Source organism: Phyllostomus hastatus, unplaced genomic scaffold (genome assembly GCF_019186645.2).
Source record: "Phyllostomus hastatus isolate PE091 unplaced genomic scaffold, TTU_PhHast_1.1 phas_contig_37, whole genome shotgun sequence".
NCBI classification, from domain to species: Eukaryota; Metazoa; Chordata; class Mammalia; order Chiroptera; family Phyllostomidae; genus Phyllostomus; species Phyllostomus hastatus.
The window spans coordinates 3,085,134-3,099,114 of record NW_025333867.1 but is presented as its reverse complement, the minus strand read 5'-3'; the positions used below and the strand labels follow the sequence as shown (position 1 = coordinate 3,099,114).

General features: G+C 46.2%; 1 protein-coding gene across 5 annotated transcripts in view; it reads right to left on the bottom strand.

The window, feature by feature from the left end:
* Positions 1–248: 248 nt before the first annotated feature.
* Positions 249–13,981, bottom strand: part of LY86 (lymphocyte antigen 86) — a 75,084-nt gene continuing 61,351 nt past the window's right edge. Inside the window, exons 5-6 of one of the 5 annotated variants that reach the window (XR_006786021.1) lie at positions 4,156–4,870; positions 249–3,574 (exon numbers count right to left, since the gene is read on the bottom strand). Coding sequence is in view for 4 of the 5 variants with exons in the window: in XM_045841752.1 (XP_045697708.1) it covers positions 4,724–4,870 (147 nt within the window). In the remaining variant the exon portion in view is untranslated. The other 4 variants (XM_045841756.1, XM_045841752.1, XM_045841755.1 and 1 more) reach the window with 4 other exon arrangements.

Below are 13,981 nucleotides of genomic sequence, written 5' to 3'. Positions count from 1 at the left end.
AGGCGAGGGGCCCTTCATGGGGCCTGGCCGGGGCCAGAGGGCCAGAGGGCCAGAGGCGTGGGTGGAGGGAGCCTTCTCAGTGTTATGAATCTCAGGGGGGCCAAGAGCTTCGCTTTCTGTGTTTCTCTGATAAGAGATATTTTCCTGTCCCATTAAGAGAGTTTGAAACTGTTCCCAGCCTCTGTTAAAGGGACCAAAACCCTTACAAAGAACAAAGCTTTTTGAGAACAGTTTAAACAATGCCTCTGAACACACTTTTATTATAGCGTCAATGTCTGCCAAAATTTTAAGATCAAAGAATGCTGAATAGATTTATACAATGCTTTGCAAAAAAAAAAATTAGTGAATGCTTTACAAGAAACTTACATTTTTTGGAAGGGCATGTCCAGTATTAAATGTTCATGGTTCCATTGTTTTTTCCTTGCCCACTAAGAAAAATAGTTTCAAGATAAATTATTTTTTTACCTTTTAAAAATTAAAGAAATATTTTGGTAAAGTATATGTGACAAAGTTTACTTGTAAAACTGTTCTGAGGTTTCCAGTGGCACTGAGTGCGATCACTTTGTTGTGTAGCTGTCCGTGCTATTCGTCTCGAAGTGCTTCATCCCCTAAACTCACCTTTGTGTTTTTTTAAGATGCAAGTTTCGTCACAGACTTGAGGGTCCACATTTTTACGTTGACTGTATTTAGAATTGTTCTACTGTTCTGTATAGCTATCACATACTTGTTTGAATACAAGCAGTCAAAAATGACTCAGAGGAAAAAGGGAAGGGAAGAGGAAATATTTATCAAGCGCCACCAAACCCCAAGTGTTATATATTCCACACAACAATCTGTGAGGCAGAGACTCACAGATGTGAGAAGTCCCGTTTTACAGATGAGGAGCCTGAGGCACAGAAGAATCAAGCAGCTTGCCCAAGTTGGTACAACTGGGAAGTGATGGAGCTGAGACTCAACTCCCGTCGGTTTTGCAGTGGGACCATGCTCTCAGGTGTTGTAGACAACTTTCATCCCAAAGGAAAGAAGGAGAAAGGGGTTGGGTGAAATGTGAACTTTGGGACTGTTGGGCTGCTAGTTACTGAGAGATACTTCTAGCAAAGTGTGGCTTTTGCCTTGTTGGAAATTTTTAAGGACCAACAGTCAGCTCTTTTCCTGCCTCATGAATCCTTGGACTGAAAGGACCAATAAAGGACTTCTGTGATTCGTGTTCACATTAAAGTAGTCCCATTGTTGCCTGTCTTTATGAAATAGTGACACTGGGGACAAGATAAGGAAAGGGGCAAGTATAGGGAGCTAGTGGCAATGGAATTCCAGGCAGAGGGGTGGATGCCTGGGCCGGGCCGCTGCTCCTAGACATCCCTGTTTTGCTCAGAATATTATATCTGAGGTGGATGAGGCAAGTGCTGAAAAGGAAGCAGGTGGCTTCTTCATGGATACAGGGATGGGTGGACTTCGCCAGGGAAGTCTTATCCTCTCCAGAGATAAACTGGAAATGTAGGCTTCTGACTGTATTCTGAATACAGTCTAACTGAATTCTGCTGCTGTTCCTGGGGCCGCTTCTTAGGAAGGTGTAGTTAGAGTTATATTATGATATGATATTAACTAATTTTTGTCAGCCTCTGTAATAGATATTACATAATCTCCCAATGACAGGAAGATTTAACAGGCGAGGGGATGGAGGTCATGCTGCCCAGAGTGGGCAGGAGCAGGACCTCGGCTGAGGTCCCCCTGTGCTCCATGTCCATGCTCATTTCCACTGGACGGTCCAGCGTCTAGTGTTGAAGTCACACTCACGTGGGCACTACACTTGCCTCCACTCTGACTTTCCTGTGCCCTCTCATTAAGCCTCAGTCCTATAGTATTATGAACAATGGGAACTGTACTACCTACTTCCTTGGATTGCTGTGAGGATTAAGTAAAATTATCTACATGAGAACGTTGGCTAGATTGTAGGTACATGTTACAGGTTGAATTGTATCCCCCACCAGAAGACATATTGAAGTCCTAATTCCCTGTACCTAAGAATGTGACTTTATTTGGAAATACGGTCTTTTCAGCAATTATCAGATTAAAATGAGATGATTAGAGTAGGCCCAAATTTCATATGACTGATGTTCCTGTGAAGTTGGACACACAGACAGACCCGCACTGGGGGAAGGTGATGTGAAGATGGCCAGGGAGAGGCCGTGTGGAGACGGAGGTTTGCAGTGCTGTGCCCACTAGCCGAGGCATGTCTGGGGACACCAGAAGCTAGGAGAGGCAGCATGCAGTTGTTCCCTGGCAGCCTCAGAGGGAACATGGCCCTGTCACTACCCTGATTTTGGACCTCTGGCCTCCAGAACCATGAGACAATACATTTCTGTTGTTTGAAGACACTCAGTTTGTGATACTTTGTAACAGCAGGCCAACCAAACTAATACTGTGCACAATCAATGCTTTTTTTCTTCCCTAGACCATTCATTTCACCAAAATTCAAACCAGGAGTTGGAGATTTGTTCAAGGGTGAACGAAACCTTGCTTCTGCTCTCGGGATGCTCATGTCCCGAGAGGGCAGATGACAAGCAAACGACTGTGGCGGTAGAGTGTGGTTAGTGTCATGATTCAGTCTAGGCGAAGGGAGGCTGCTGGGGAGCCCCCGAGGGGGACCTTGACCCCAGCCTGAGCATCAGACAGGGACAGCTTCTTGGAGGGAGCGATATTCCAAAAATGATGTAATGGTGTTTCGGAGAAGAGCAAGGCTTTCATGGAGCAAGGTTGTTAATGACTTTTTTTGTTGTTCTAATGGAACATGCTCAGTTCCAAGTCGATATGAAAATATTCAGGGCAAAAACAAGATTAGAGAGAAGCCTGTGTGTCTGGTTCACTTAGCAGTTTTGACTCCAGAATAAATTTTAACTAAGGTGCTGTCTTGTGAAGTGGTTGGTTGGTAGGTAATGGTGAGTGGGAACTGAGGTAGGGCAGGGCAATAATGAGATCAGGGGTCATCAGTCAACAGGCAGAAACCAACGTCTTCCTGAGGCAGAATATTCCCCTTGGGCAGCTCTCTTTCTTCAACATGCACCATGCACCATGCAAAGCGTGACCTCGGCCACCGGGGACCGTTGCGTAGGGTGTGGACGGCGCGGAGGGAGACCGGGGCTGGAACGCAGCGTGCGCACACTTGCCAAGCACGTGTCTGGGCACGAGCATGTGTCTGCCCAGAGGACCAGCTCCCCTTTGCTCTGTGTGAAGGTGGCACCTTCTTGCCAAATAGTATGCCACTGGTTCTTGTTCCACTCAGAATTCTGGTTTCCAATTCACACAAAGGTGTCATCACCCCTAGTGCTGGTTCCAAGCATGGCTCTTGGTCTGGCTGTGTGACGAGGCATGACGAGGTTTCTGTGAAAATAAGTCTGTCGTGCATGTGGAGAGGCTGCCCCAGGAGTCCTTATCATACAGTTAGGGTCTGGATCCATGGGAGCTCCATCTCATCAGCTGAGTTACTGCCTGACCGTTAACCTGCCAGTCTGAACCTTTGCTGTATGGCTTTTGGCTCATCCTCCTGACGTTGAGATCATATCTGGTTTTGGTGGAGCTAGAGAGCAAAGGACACAAGAAAGCCAAAGCTGTTGGTTAATAAATCTGAGTTATACATATTGTCTGTATAGCTAGGACAATGTCCTTTAAAAATCTCATTCTTGTCATGTATAAAAATGTCTAGTACTTTGTAAAATACTCTGTGCTTGGGACTTCTCTTCTGGACCGCACTGCAGGTTTGCTGTGGGGAGGGTAACTGGCCATGCTGTGGGGGGTGAGGGCTGAGCTCCAGTCCAGAACATGAACAGACAATGGGCCTGGATCTTCTTCTCAGGAGGATGGTGAGGAAGGGACCCTGGTCACAGCAGGAGCAATACACCCTGCCCGTCTTGGAAGGAAAACCAATATCCTGGGGACAGTCCCAGGTTGCAGGTGGGTCCGAATGGGCATCCGGATGTCAGTGGGGAAGCAGAAGGAGGGGGGTGGCGCACTTGTGAGGGAATGGGCTTCCTGTTCTGCTGTGGGCCTGGGGCAGGAAAGTCCTGCTCTGCCGCACACCTGGAATTCCTTTTGTGTTGGCCTGCGGGTTCGTAGGGAGACACTCCACCAATGACAACTTAATAAATATCCCTGACTTACCACTCTTCTAGCATATTACAGAATCTCTTCAGATCTCTTCAGACTCGTCTCACATTCTCCGCCGGTTATTTCTGGGCCCCTGAGCCAGCTCCGGAGAAGTTCTGTCCTATTTCACTCTGCATCACGCTCCTCCCAGGCTGTGTGTTTAGGGAGGGGGAAGTGCGGTACCCAAGCCCAGGCCTGGTTCTCCTGCCCCTCTTTGTGCTGGGTCCCCCTTGGGTTATGAAACCAGCCAAGCTGTGCCACACCCTCTGCCCCCGTACTGCGTTGCCACCGAGGCCCCACGAAATGCTGCCGGTGCCCTGGAGTTCCTGTGAGTTCTGTGTAAAGTCAGCTCCTGGCTCAGCTCCTGGCTGCAGCTTCTCTCCCTTGGAGGCTTTGCCATGCATCCCAGTGGCTGGGTGCGGACACGAGACACCAGGTCCTCCTCTCTGCCACGTCTCTGCCCCCAGGAGCCCACCCACAAGGCGAAGCCAACGTCGTCATTTCCACCCCCAAAATATCCAGAAGACATGACGTGTGCTTGGCCAAAGTGAGGACTGACTTCCTTCTAAAGTTGTGCTGAATTTTAATTCCTCATTTTTAGGGCTGCTTCTCCAGCCGTGAAGGGTGCCTGGGAGCGAGGTCCCTGAGAGCACGAACAGGTGCCACTGGCTCTCAGCAATGACTTCAGTGTCCTATTCCTGATATTAACATTCTGGAAGCCTGAATATGGCTGTGAAACATCAAAGTCAGAACATAAAATATTGAACAATAAAATCCAATTAAAAATTGAACAACAGCAACACAACTGCAACCAGACTGTTGTTGTTGTTGTTCAACAACAATTTGTTCCAGCAAATAGTTGGTGCTCAACAAATATTTACAGAAGGAAGGAAGGGAGAAAAAAAAAGAAGGAAGGAAGGTGGAAGGAAGGAAGAAAGGAAAAAGGAAGCAAGGAAGGAAGGAAGGAAGGAAGGAAGGAAAGAAGGAAGGAAAAAAGAAAGTGAGAAAGCCAGATTATCCCAATCCATTCACCCAGGTGAGTTTGAGAGTGAGCGATCCAAGATTTATTTGTTGAAGAACATAGTGCAGTTCCTCCAAATAATGAAACTCAAATCATAGTCTTTTTCTTTTTTTGCTGTGCTCTCATTGGTGAATTTATCCAACCCCTTTTAGCCTATTTTGTTTTTAAGATTGTTTGCTACTTGACTTAAATTCTGCAAGCCCATAACTGAGACCATAAAGTGTTTTTATTCCATAGCCTCCAACCAAACAGTCAGGGCAGCCACTCAGCTAGAGTGAGCCTGGGATGGAGTCAGACAGATCTGAATCCCAGCCTGCTGAGCCCAGCCGTCAGGAACTGGGGGCCAGGCTCCTCCGTTTGCTAATGGTACCTTCCTCTTCTGCACCTGAGGTCACTGCATTAACACCCCTGGGCTGTTAATGAGATTAAGTGTTGAATGCAGGTAAAAGTGTGCACACATAGCAAATGCTCAAATAATTGGTAGCTTTAAAAAAATTGTTGCTATTATTGTTGTTCTGCCTTCTCAGACGTCTTTCTACAACTTATACATGTTAATCTTTTTAGTCTACCTTTATGTGGGAATACTTAGTATCCCTTTGATCATTTCAATAATTTTCTCTGGCCTCTTCTCGAATGCTCCTCTACCATTTCTGAGTGGAAGAGAGGGAGGGGAGCCGCAGTAAAGTGATGTGGGTGTACATGGCAAGGCTGTTTTTTCCCTCCATCGTTGGTTCAGTTTCAGGGAATCCATAAAACTGTCAGCTTGGTGAAGAGCTCATTGTTTTCAGCTAAAAGAACATTGATGTGTACATTCTCAGCAGTGAGGAGACCAAGATAGTGGAGGAATTTCCTCTTTCACACATTTTAAAGAAAAGCTGGCTTAGAGGAGAGAAACAATTTTAGGCTGGTATATTTGAAGGCAGCTGAAGGCTTCAGTTCCAAAAGGAACAACTGAAGTTGTTTACTGGCTGGATGTAGAAGGGCTCTCTCCCAACTCCTCGGGAACCACTGTTTGCCAGATAAAAGGATCGGGAAGTTAGAGGAACTTGCTTTGCTGACTGAGAAACCTGTAGCTGATGCAAGTCTGAAATCGAACTGCTGAGTTGACTAGCTTTCTCTTCACACGTCCCCTGAAGTCAGGACGTGGCCCTTCCCACTCTCCCACTAGTTACTTTGGGTTATTTTTTCTGAAGGCAGATGTAATTGTTAAATTTGCAGATGTTACATTTAGTTCTTCATGTTTTGGATACCTATCTTTTTTTTTTTAACAGAAAACAACTTTAATTAAATATTACACACATTTCCTTTTGTAGGCCCTTTTGGCCTAGTTATAATGTTTCTGTTTTGGGGAAAACTGGTAACTGAAGATCTTCCTTGACTTCTTCTCCGAGCTAATAGTCCAAGCATATAGCTCCGCAATATGACCCCACCAAGGGTCTAATAAAACTAGCTACACTTAGAAGAAGTCAAGGAACCTTTCCGGGACTTACAAAGAAATGTGGGATTTGGGTGAGAGCTGGGCCCGGCACTGTTTGAGGATAATGTAGGAGAAGTAAACTAGGAAACAGGGCTTCAGTTCCACAGGTGAACACCCACCTCTTACTGACTAATGTTTGTGTCCCCTGTAAATTCATCTGTTGAACTCCTAATCCCAAAGTGACGGTGTTAAGAAGTGAGCCGCTGTGAGGTGATTAGGTGATTAGTGACCGTGTAAAGGAGACCCCGTTGAGCTCTCTCGCCCCTTCTGCCATGTGGGCATACAGAGAGAGGCTGTCTGTGAACGAGGGAGCAGGCCCTTGCCAGACACCAATGTCAGCCAGCTCCTCCTTGATCTTGGACTTCCCAGCCTCCGGGACTGTGAGAAATAAATTTCTATTATTTATAAGTCACCCAGTTTATGGCATTTTTGTTATAGAAGCCTGAAGAAATGAGGCACCACTTTATAATAATAACTCACTTTGATTGAGTTATAAGACAGGTACTGTCCCAAGCACTTTACATGCATTTTTTTATTTGATTATCACAGTATTTCTATGAGGTAGGTATAATTATTGTTGACACTTATAGATGAGGAAACTGTGGCTCAGAGAATTTAAGGCACTTGCTGAGTTAATAGCTAGGAAAGTTAGAACTGAAAACTGGCCTGTGTAATTCTACATGTGTTCTGGACTCCTAGTATCTTTTCTCTTTTTTCACTTTACCTTTTTCACGTCCCCAGTTTCTTCTTAGGGAATAGCATGGTTCCACTATTCCGCTATTCAATAACTTGAATCTAGCACTGGGGAGTGGGTCATGTGATTAAGGCTAAGGCAATCAGTGCAGGGCCAACATGATTGGTCAGGAGTGGTTGTGTGACCCAAGACATTGCACTCAAAATGAATGGCAGGGTTTTGAGATACAGTTGTCTCTCATTTTTTTTTTTTTTTTGTATTTTGCACAAGTGTGAAATTATTTGTAATTATAGAAAAGATTGTTTGAGGGTGAGGTCAATATTCAGGGAGGTCAGAGGTGAAAGAACTGCAGAAGAATAGAAGTGAAGTGCTGAAAGTAGCATGAACCTCTGCAGCAAACCACAGCTAACACTGAACCCCGGGGCTGAGCAGTCACAGGGATCAATGAGGTCCCCATATGCATAAGCCTGATTGAGATGAGTCTCTCTTTCTCATAGACCAAACATTTTGAGTGATGTGATCACACTCTCCCAAGTGAATCTTCAGAATTTTGCCTGGACCCTAGCCTGGCAAAGCTTCCCTTGGGCACTGGCATTTCCTTTAAGAAAAAAAAGTAAACACAGAGAGGTTAAGTTTGCAAAGGGGAGAGGAGTATGTGGAGGTAGAGGAGGGTATAGAGGGGATAAAAGGTGATGAAAAAATAAAATAAAAAAGTAAAAGCATATTGAAATAAAATGTGTGTGTGTGTGTGTGTGTGTGTGTGTGTGTGTGTAGGCTTGAGGCCCCAGGTGACTGTGGCTGGCTGATTTCCCCAAGAGCTGTTTGGTTCTGGAGGCACAGTATAATCAATTTGACTTTTCAAATTGAACCAAATTGACTTTTTTGGGGGGGAGGATTTTATTGAAGAGAAATTTTTAGAATATTTGATATGATTTGAAACAGCAGCAAACTCTGTGTATGAGAAAATGAGAAGTAAATTAAGTTCTTTGTGCACACTCACCCCCCGCCCCCAGGTGCACACACAGACGTGCCCCTCAAGAGAGCTGCCTGGCGCTGCCCACCTCCTCTACACCTCCTGCTGCCCGGAGGCCAGTGCCAAATGTCACCCGAGTTACCGCGTTCTGCCGGAGTGTTCAAGAGGGATAATGATCTTGGCTGCCTCTCCTACCAGGACTGTTTGTATTTCAATGGGAGACTTGTAAACAGTAAGCGATTTTCTCAACTTGCAAGAGTGAAATTCGTGGTGAAATTTAAGGCCCATAACAGGACACTAAGGACAGATGTATCTTGGGCCAGAAAAACACTTTCTTTTTCTCTCAAATCATGCATTCTTAGTGCAACTGCTGTGTACTCAGTCATGGTTACAGTTGGCCCTGTATATGAAATTCCTTGTTTAACTCAAAAGTACAGCACCTGAAACTCTTTCACATACACCTACACATACACACGATGTTGAATTTTTAAGAAGAGGGCAAAGACTAGGAAGGAAAACAGCTGAGCTGCAGAAAAATAAGAGTGAGCTCATCCTCTCCTCCTCCCCTGCCGCCGGAAGGCTGTGACGCCATCCTGAGCTGTTGAACACAAGTGTGCCCAGAAGCCATGTGGGGCCTTTGCTAGAACAGGGGTGTTTACCAAGCAGGGAACAGGGGAATGAGTCTCATTAGAGGCAATGGTGAAGGATAAGAAACTCAGTTTGCGGTTTGAGCACGTAGTGGTCCCACCCTGAGTGTGGAGGTTTGCTCCTGAGCCCAGCACAGCCACAGCTGGTCTTTTCTCCTGAGCGTTTAGGAGCATTATTACACTACTGTAATTTTGCCTCTTTATAACCCAGAAAACCTCAGACTCTGATTTAAAGTTTTGATTCACCAGGCACATGGGCTGCTATACTAGGTAGTTTAATTATATATACAGAGAATAATTAATATCAATGAACATTTTTAAACTATGAATTTTCCCCCTCTTTAAATCTCGAATGTAATGGCACTTTGAGGAATAGAAAAGTCCTGAAGATGATCAAATGAACTCAGTCACCTGATTCTAGCCCCTTAGTGGGAGCCACAGGGCCAGACAGACACGTTGGGCACAGGGAGCCTGGAAGGAGAGGGGAGAGGAGAAGGACACAGGACGGCGAAGGGGCTGTGGAGCCCACCATTCAATTCCGCACATCCTGGGGGCAGGAGAAGATGGGGCTGCCATAACAGCCTTGGCAGCAGACAGGCACCCTGCTCATTACGGAAAGGCATTGTGGTGTTTCTGCATGGGCAAGATGTGTCCACTGGCCAACGTGCGGCTTTTTAATATTTCAGGGACAGCAAGCTCCGTGATGGCAGGGACAGTGTCTGTTTTGCTCCCTGGAGTGTGAGTGCAGGGCTTGGTTCGTTCTGTTCAGCAGTTATCCATCAGGGAGGACTGTGATGTCACTCGTTACAAGGTTTCATCGGCTTCCCCACCCTTGTGGTCCGAGGTGCGGGGCTGGCCCAGGGGAAGGATGGGCACGTGTCCCCAGCGCTTTGACTTTAGCAGTGCCACAGTCCTGCTCAATCTCTTAGCACTATGCATGCTGTGCCAGCCCCCGACCGTGTCTGGAGGAAATTGCATTATAACTCCAGGACTAGACTCAGATTCTTGGAATAACCACGAGAAATGGTTTGGGGCCAGCTTTCTTTATTCTGGGTAAGTGAGGAAGCACTCCTAAGGAGCTGAGAAGTAGGGCGTTTGGTGTGAGGTGGCCATCTGGCGAAGAATGATGGACCCTCAAGACTGCTCAGTGAATACTAGAAGGCTCCTTAGAAGCAGGTACTTTCTGGCACTTCATTACACGTGTGGAGCCTGGGGCACCTGGTGCTGGGGATGAAGTCAGCACTGGCACATCCAACAAGCTCCTTGAGGCTCCTTTTGCAGTTGACTGGCTCGTCTTGCACAGTAGGTTCAGGCTGAAGAGCCTGCAGTTCCCATGAGATGGATCGCTGTGCTTTTGAGCTGCTCAGGAACAAATGACGGTAGCATTGGCACAGGCCACCATGGGATTGTTTTTATTATACAGTTTCAGCAAAACCTGGTATTCTCCCTGAAAGGGACACAGGGAAAGTGTGAGGTGTGCAACCTATAGAATAATCAACTGTTTAGAAAATAGTTATCATGTACCTTCTATGTGCAGGCACTGCTGTAGACCCTGCAGATAAAGTAGAACAAGACAAACCAAATCTCACCCTGTGAAGCTCGTGGGCTCGCTGGGAGAGATGGACAATGCATGTGACCATTAGCTATGTATGTGGTACGTCACATGCCAATGTTACAGAGAGAATTCAAGCAGGAAGGGGGGAGGATGGGAGTGCTGGGCAGCACAGGGCAGGGTGGGATGGGACGAGTGCCAGCTGGCAATTTTAAGTGGGGTAGTCAAGGCAGGCCCCGCAGAGAAGGTGCAGGCCTACACCATGCTGCCCTGGGGGCTGGTGCTCCCATGTTCAGGAAGAGTGAAGAAGTCAGTGGGCCTTTAGGGACAGGGAACCACAGGAGCAGAGACCTGAGGAGAGGAGACCTGAGGAGAGGAGATGAGGCCATGGATGGCCTCACTGGCCATGGGGATGCTGGCTTTGACTCTGAAAGGGTTGGAGGCTGCCAGTGAGGACAGTGTTTTCCCCAGAGGAGGACCCCTGTGGCTGCCTCTAACAGAAGGCTGTGGGGAGAGAGGGTGGCAGCAGGAAGAGCATGTAGAAGGTGACTTCATGAGCCCGCGTGAGAGATGGTGAGCACTTGGAGCAGATGGTGGAGAGGGACTGGGGGCTGGATTCTGAATAGATTTTGAAAGAAGAGCTGACATGATTTTCTGAGGAAGCCCATGTGGGTGAGAGAGGAAGAGAGGGGTTAAGGGTGACTCCAAGGATTCTGGCCTGAGCAACTGGAAGGACAGGGTCATTTGCTGAGACAGAGAAGACTTCTGGGGGAGCTAAATTCTACTGCATGAAACCAACATGCGCTATCGCTGCCTTTTAGGGTTTCTTTCTGGAACAACACTCCACAGAGGAACCCTTTTGTCTGTGTGTCGTGGCTGCTGCACAGGCCTGTGTGGAGCTGCAGAAGGAGCCCAGGGGTTGACCACATCTGTTTTGTTCCCAGCAGAACCCTGCCCAGCCCCCACGGACCCACGTGGCATCTGTAGACTCTGCAGTCTGGAGAAGAAAAGCTCGGGGTGGGTGACTGTAGTGCTGCGCAGGGCAAAGAGCCCAAGAGGGAAGGATGCATAAGACTCCTGGCACATTTTTGATGTGCCTGTCACCAGAGAAAGGAAAGGAGTTTCATCTGTGTAAGACAGAGGGAAGGAGTACATCAGATGACTGGGTAGAAGTTGCATGAAAAGTAGTGTTTGTTAGAAGAAACGCTTCCTGGCAGTTAGCAGAGGTCCAGGAGCAAGCCAGTTCCCACCACTGAAAACTGTATTCAAGACACCCAGGTTCTGCTCAGGATGGTGATTAGGGTGTGAGGATTGATTGGAGCCCTCAGGCACCGTTTAACTGGAGGACTCTGTGATGTATAGGCTCCCGTGGGTCTGATTGCTCAAATATCAACCAGTTGAGATTTCAGAAGCAGTGTTAGTTAACCAAAGTGCTGTAAAAGTTAGAGAATAAATAATAAGTAAAGACCAGCTCAAATTTGCATCTGATTATGTTTCATTATCATCATTGTTATGATCATCTATTTTTCTTTTAACTTTCTCTATGCATTTAAGTACATACTCTGTACAATTATTGAAAACAAAATGAAGTTTTCATTATTGCTTTATAGACCTGAGCAAAGATATAGTATTTAAAGGAAGGATTTCTGGATTGTGAGTTATAAGATATACATACTCTGCTTTAACCAGCAAGAGTATTTAGGCAACTGGCCCAACTCTAGGCAGGTGGAAGGATATAGAGGACAGGAGGGGCAGAGCAGGGACAAGGGACAGAGGGCAGTGGCCTTTCTGCTGTTGAAATGAGCACTGAATTTGTGAGTTAGGGGTTTGTAGTTCTGGGCACTTATGTAGTTCAGGCTTTACCTATAAGTTGCCCATGAGCTTTCAGAAGCCCAAGGGTCTCAAATTCTAATTCAGAAAGCAGCAGTCATAGACAGATGTAGAGCTCTAGGCAGGACTGAAATCTGGGCCAAGGGACTGGTTCTGTTAAGTAAAGAATACCAAGACACTAAAGGTTGATTGCTGAGTGCAGTAGTTTTCAGCCAAGCAGGTACAGAATTAGCACAGATCCCCTCTCTGGGGGATTTGATGGGAGGAGGGGATCTTTTAAAACCAAAAAGCTTTGCACTATTTCTGTCCCATATTAGGAAGCAAAATCTTTGAGCCTTGCTGGCTGGCCTTCAGCCAGGGAAGCCTGAGCTGCCTGCAGCTGGTCCTGGGCCAACATGGGAGCCCATGTGGGGATTAAGGCCTCCAGCTACCTCTGCTGCCATGTGACAGGCTGCATGTGTCCTACTTGGGTGTCAGCTGGCTGGGGCAGGGTCAGGGCTGGGGAGATTTCTGCTTCCCAGGCCCAGGGCTCAGAATGGAAGAGGCAAGAGGATCAGGTAAAGAGAGTCTGTGGGTGGTTAAACACTCAGACCCAGATCAAGGAGATGTGACCACACCTTTGCCCTCATGTTGGCCAGCAATCTTGTTGAGCGCCATCGTTGGTTGAACGTAGGTACTGCACTCACCCAGGTGTCCTGGCATTATGCCAGGACAGAAAGCTCTTTACATTCCAGGTAAATTTTCCTATAAAGAGATTCTATGACTATAAGAAGTTATTTTCGCCCTCTATTTCACAGCAATTACTAAAGGGAACTGGTTTATTTTTTAAAAAATTCAATAATGCAAGATGGAAATCAATAGTTTGCAAATATTAAATCAGTCTTCAGCGTGTGTGTGTGTGTGTGTTTGTGTGTGTGTGTGTGTAGGGGTCAGAAACAAAATGAGGAAGGAAAAAATTCAAATAAAGATTGGAAGAAAAATCTATGTGGAGAATTTGGGCCCCACATTCTAGAAGTGATGAGAATTTGTTAAATTTATACTGAAAGTCTTGCAGACGAAAGTCTGGAGAAGAAGAACCCCAGAGGGGGATGGGAAGGTAGGACAATTCCCAGCTGCTAGAACAGCGCTGGTGGAAGTCCCAGATCATCTGGAGACATGATGGTTTTGACCTTAGGAGCCCGGAGGCTGGGACAGAAAGGAAACATACAGGAGAATTGAAATTAATTTAAACAAATTCCATATGGAGAAGGAGACCATTTTTCAGAGCCACATTCTAGTTTTGGAAGATAGAAAGGATGATGTTAAAAACAAAAAAATATAATTATTACATTTTTGTGATTATTTTTACACTGTCCCATAAGATTCTCTCACAAATAGCATGCTGAAAATGTATTGCTTATGTCAGAGGTTCTTGAGTCCATCCATCTATTAAAGTCACATTATTTTGAGAAAAATGGAATTAGAGGAAAATTCAGTTCTTGGTTGTGAGGCTCAAAAGTGAATGCTTAGGACATGGGCGCTTTATTTACTTGGTAGCAGCCCATGAATAATAGTGCAAGGATGGTAACTGGGGGACACTTAAGTCCTCATGGTTGTGTGTTTCTTCCTTTCTCTAAATGGCCAGCCTTACCAGCACGAATGACAGCA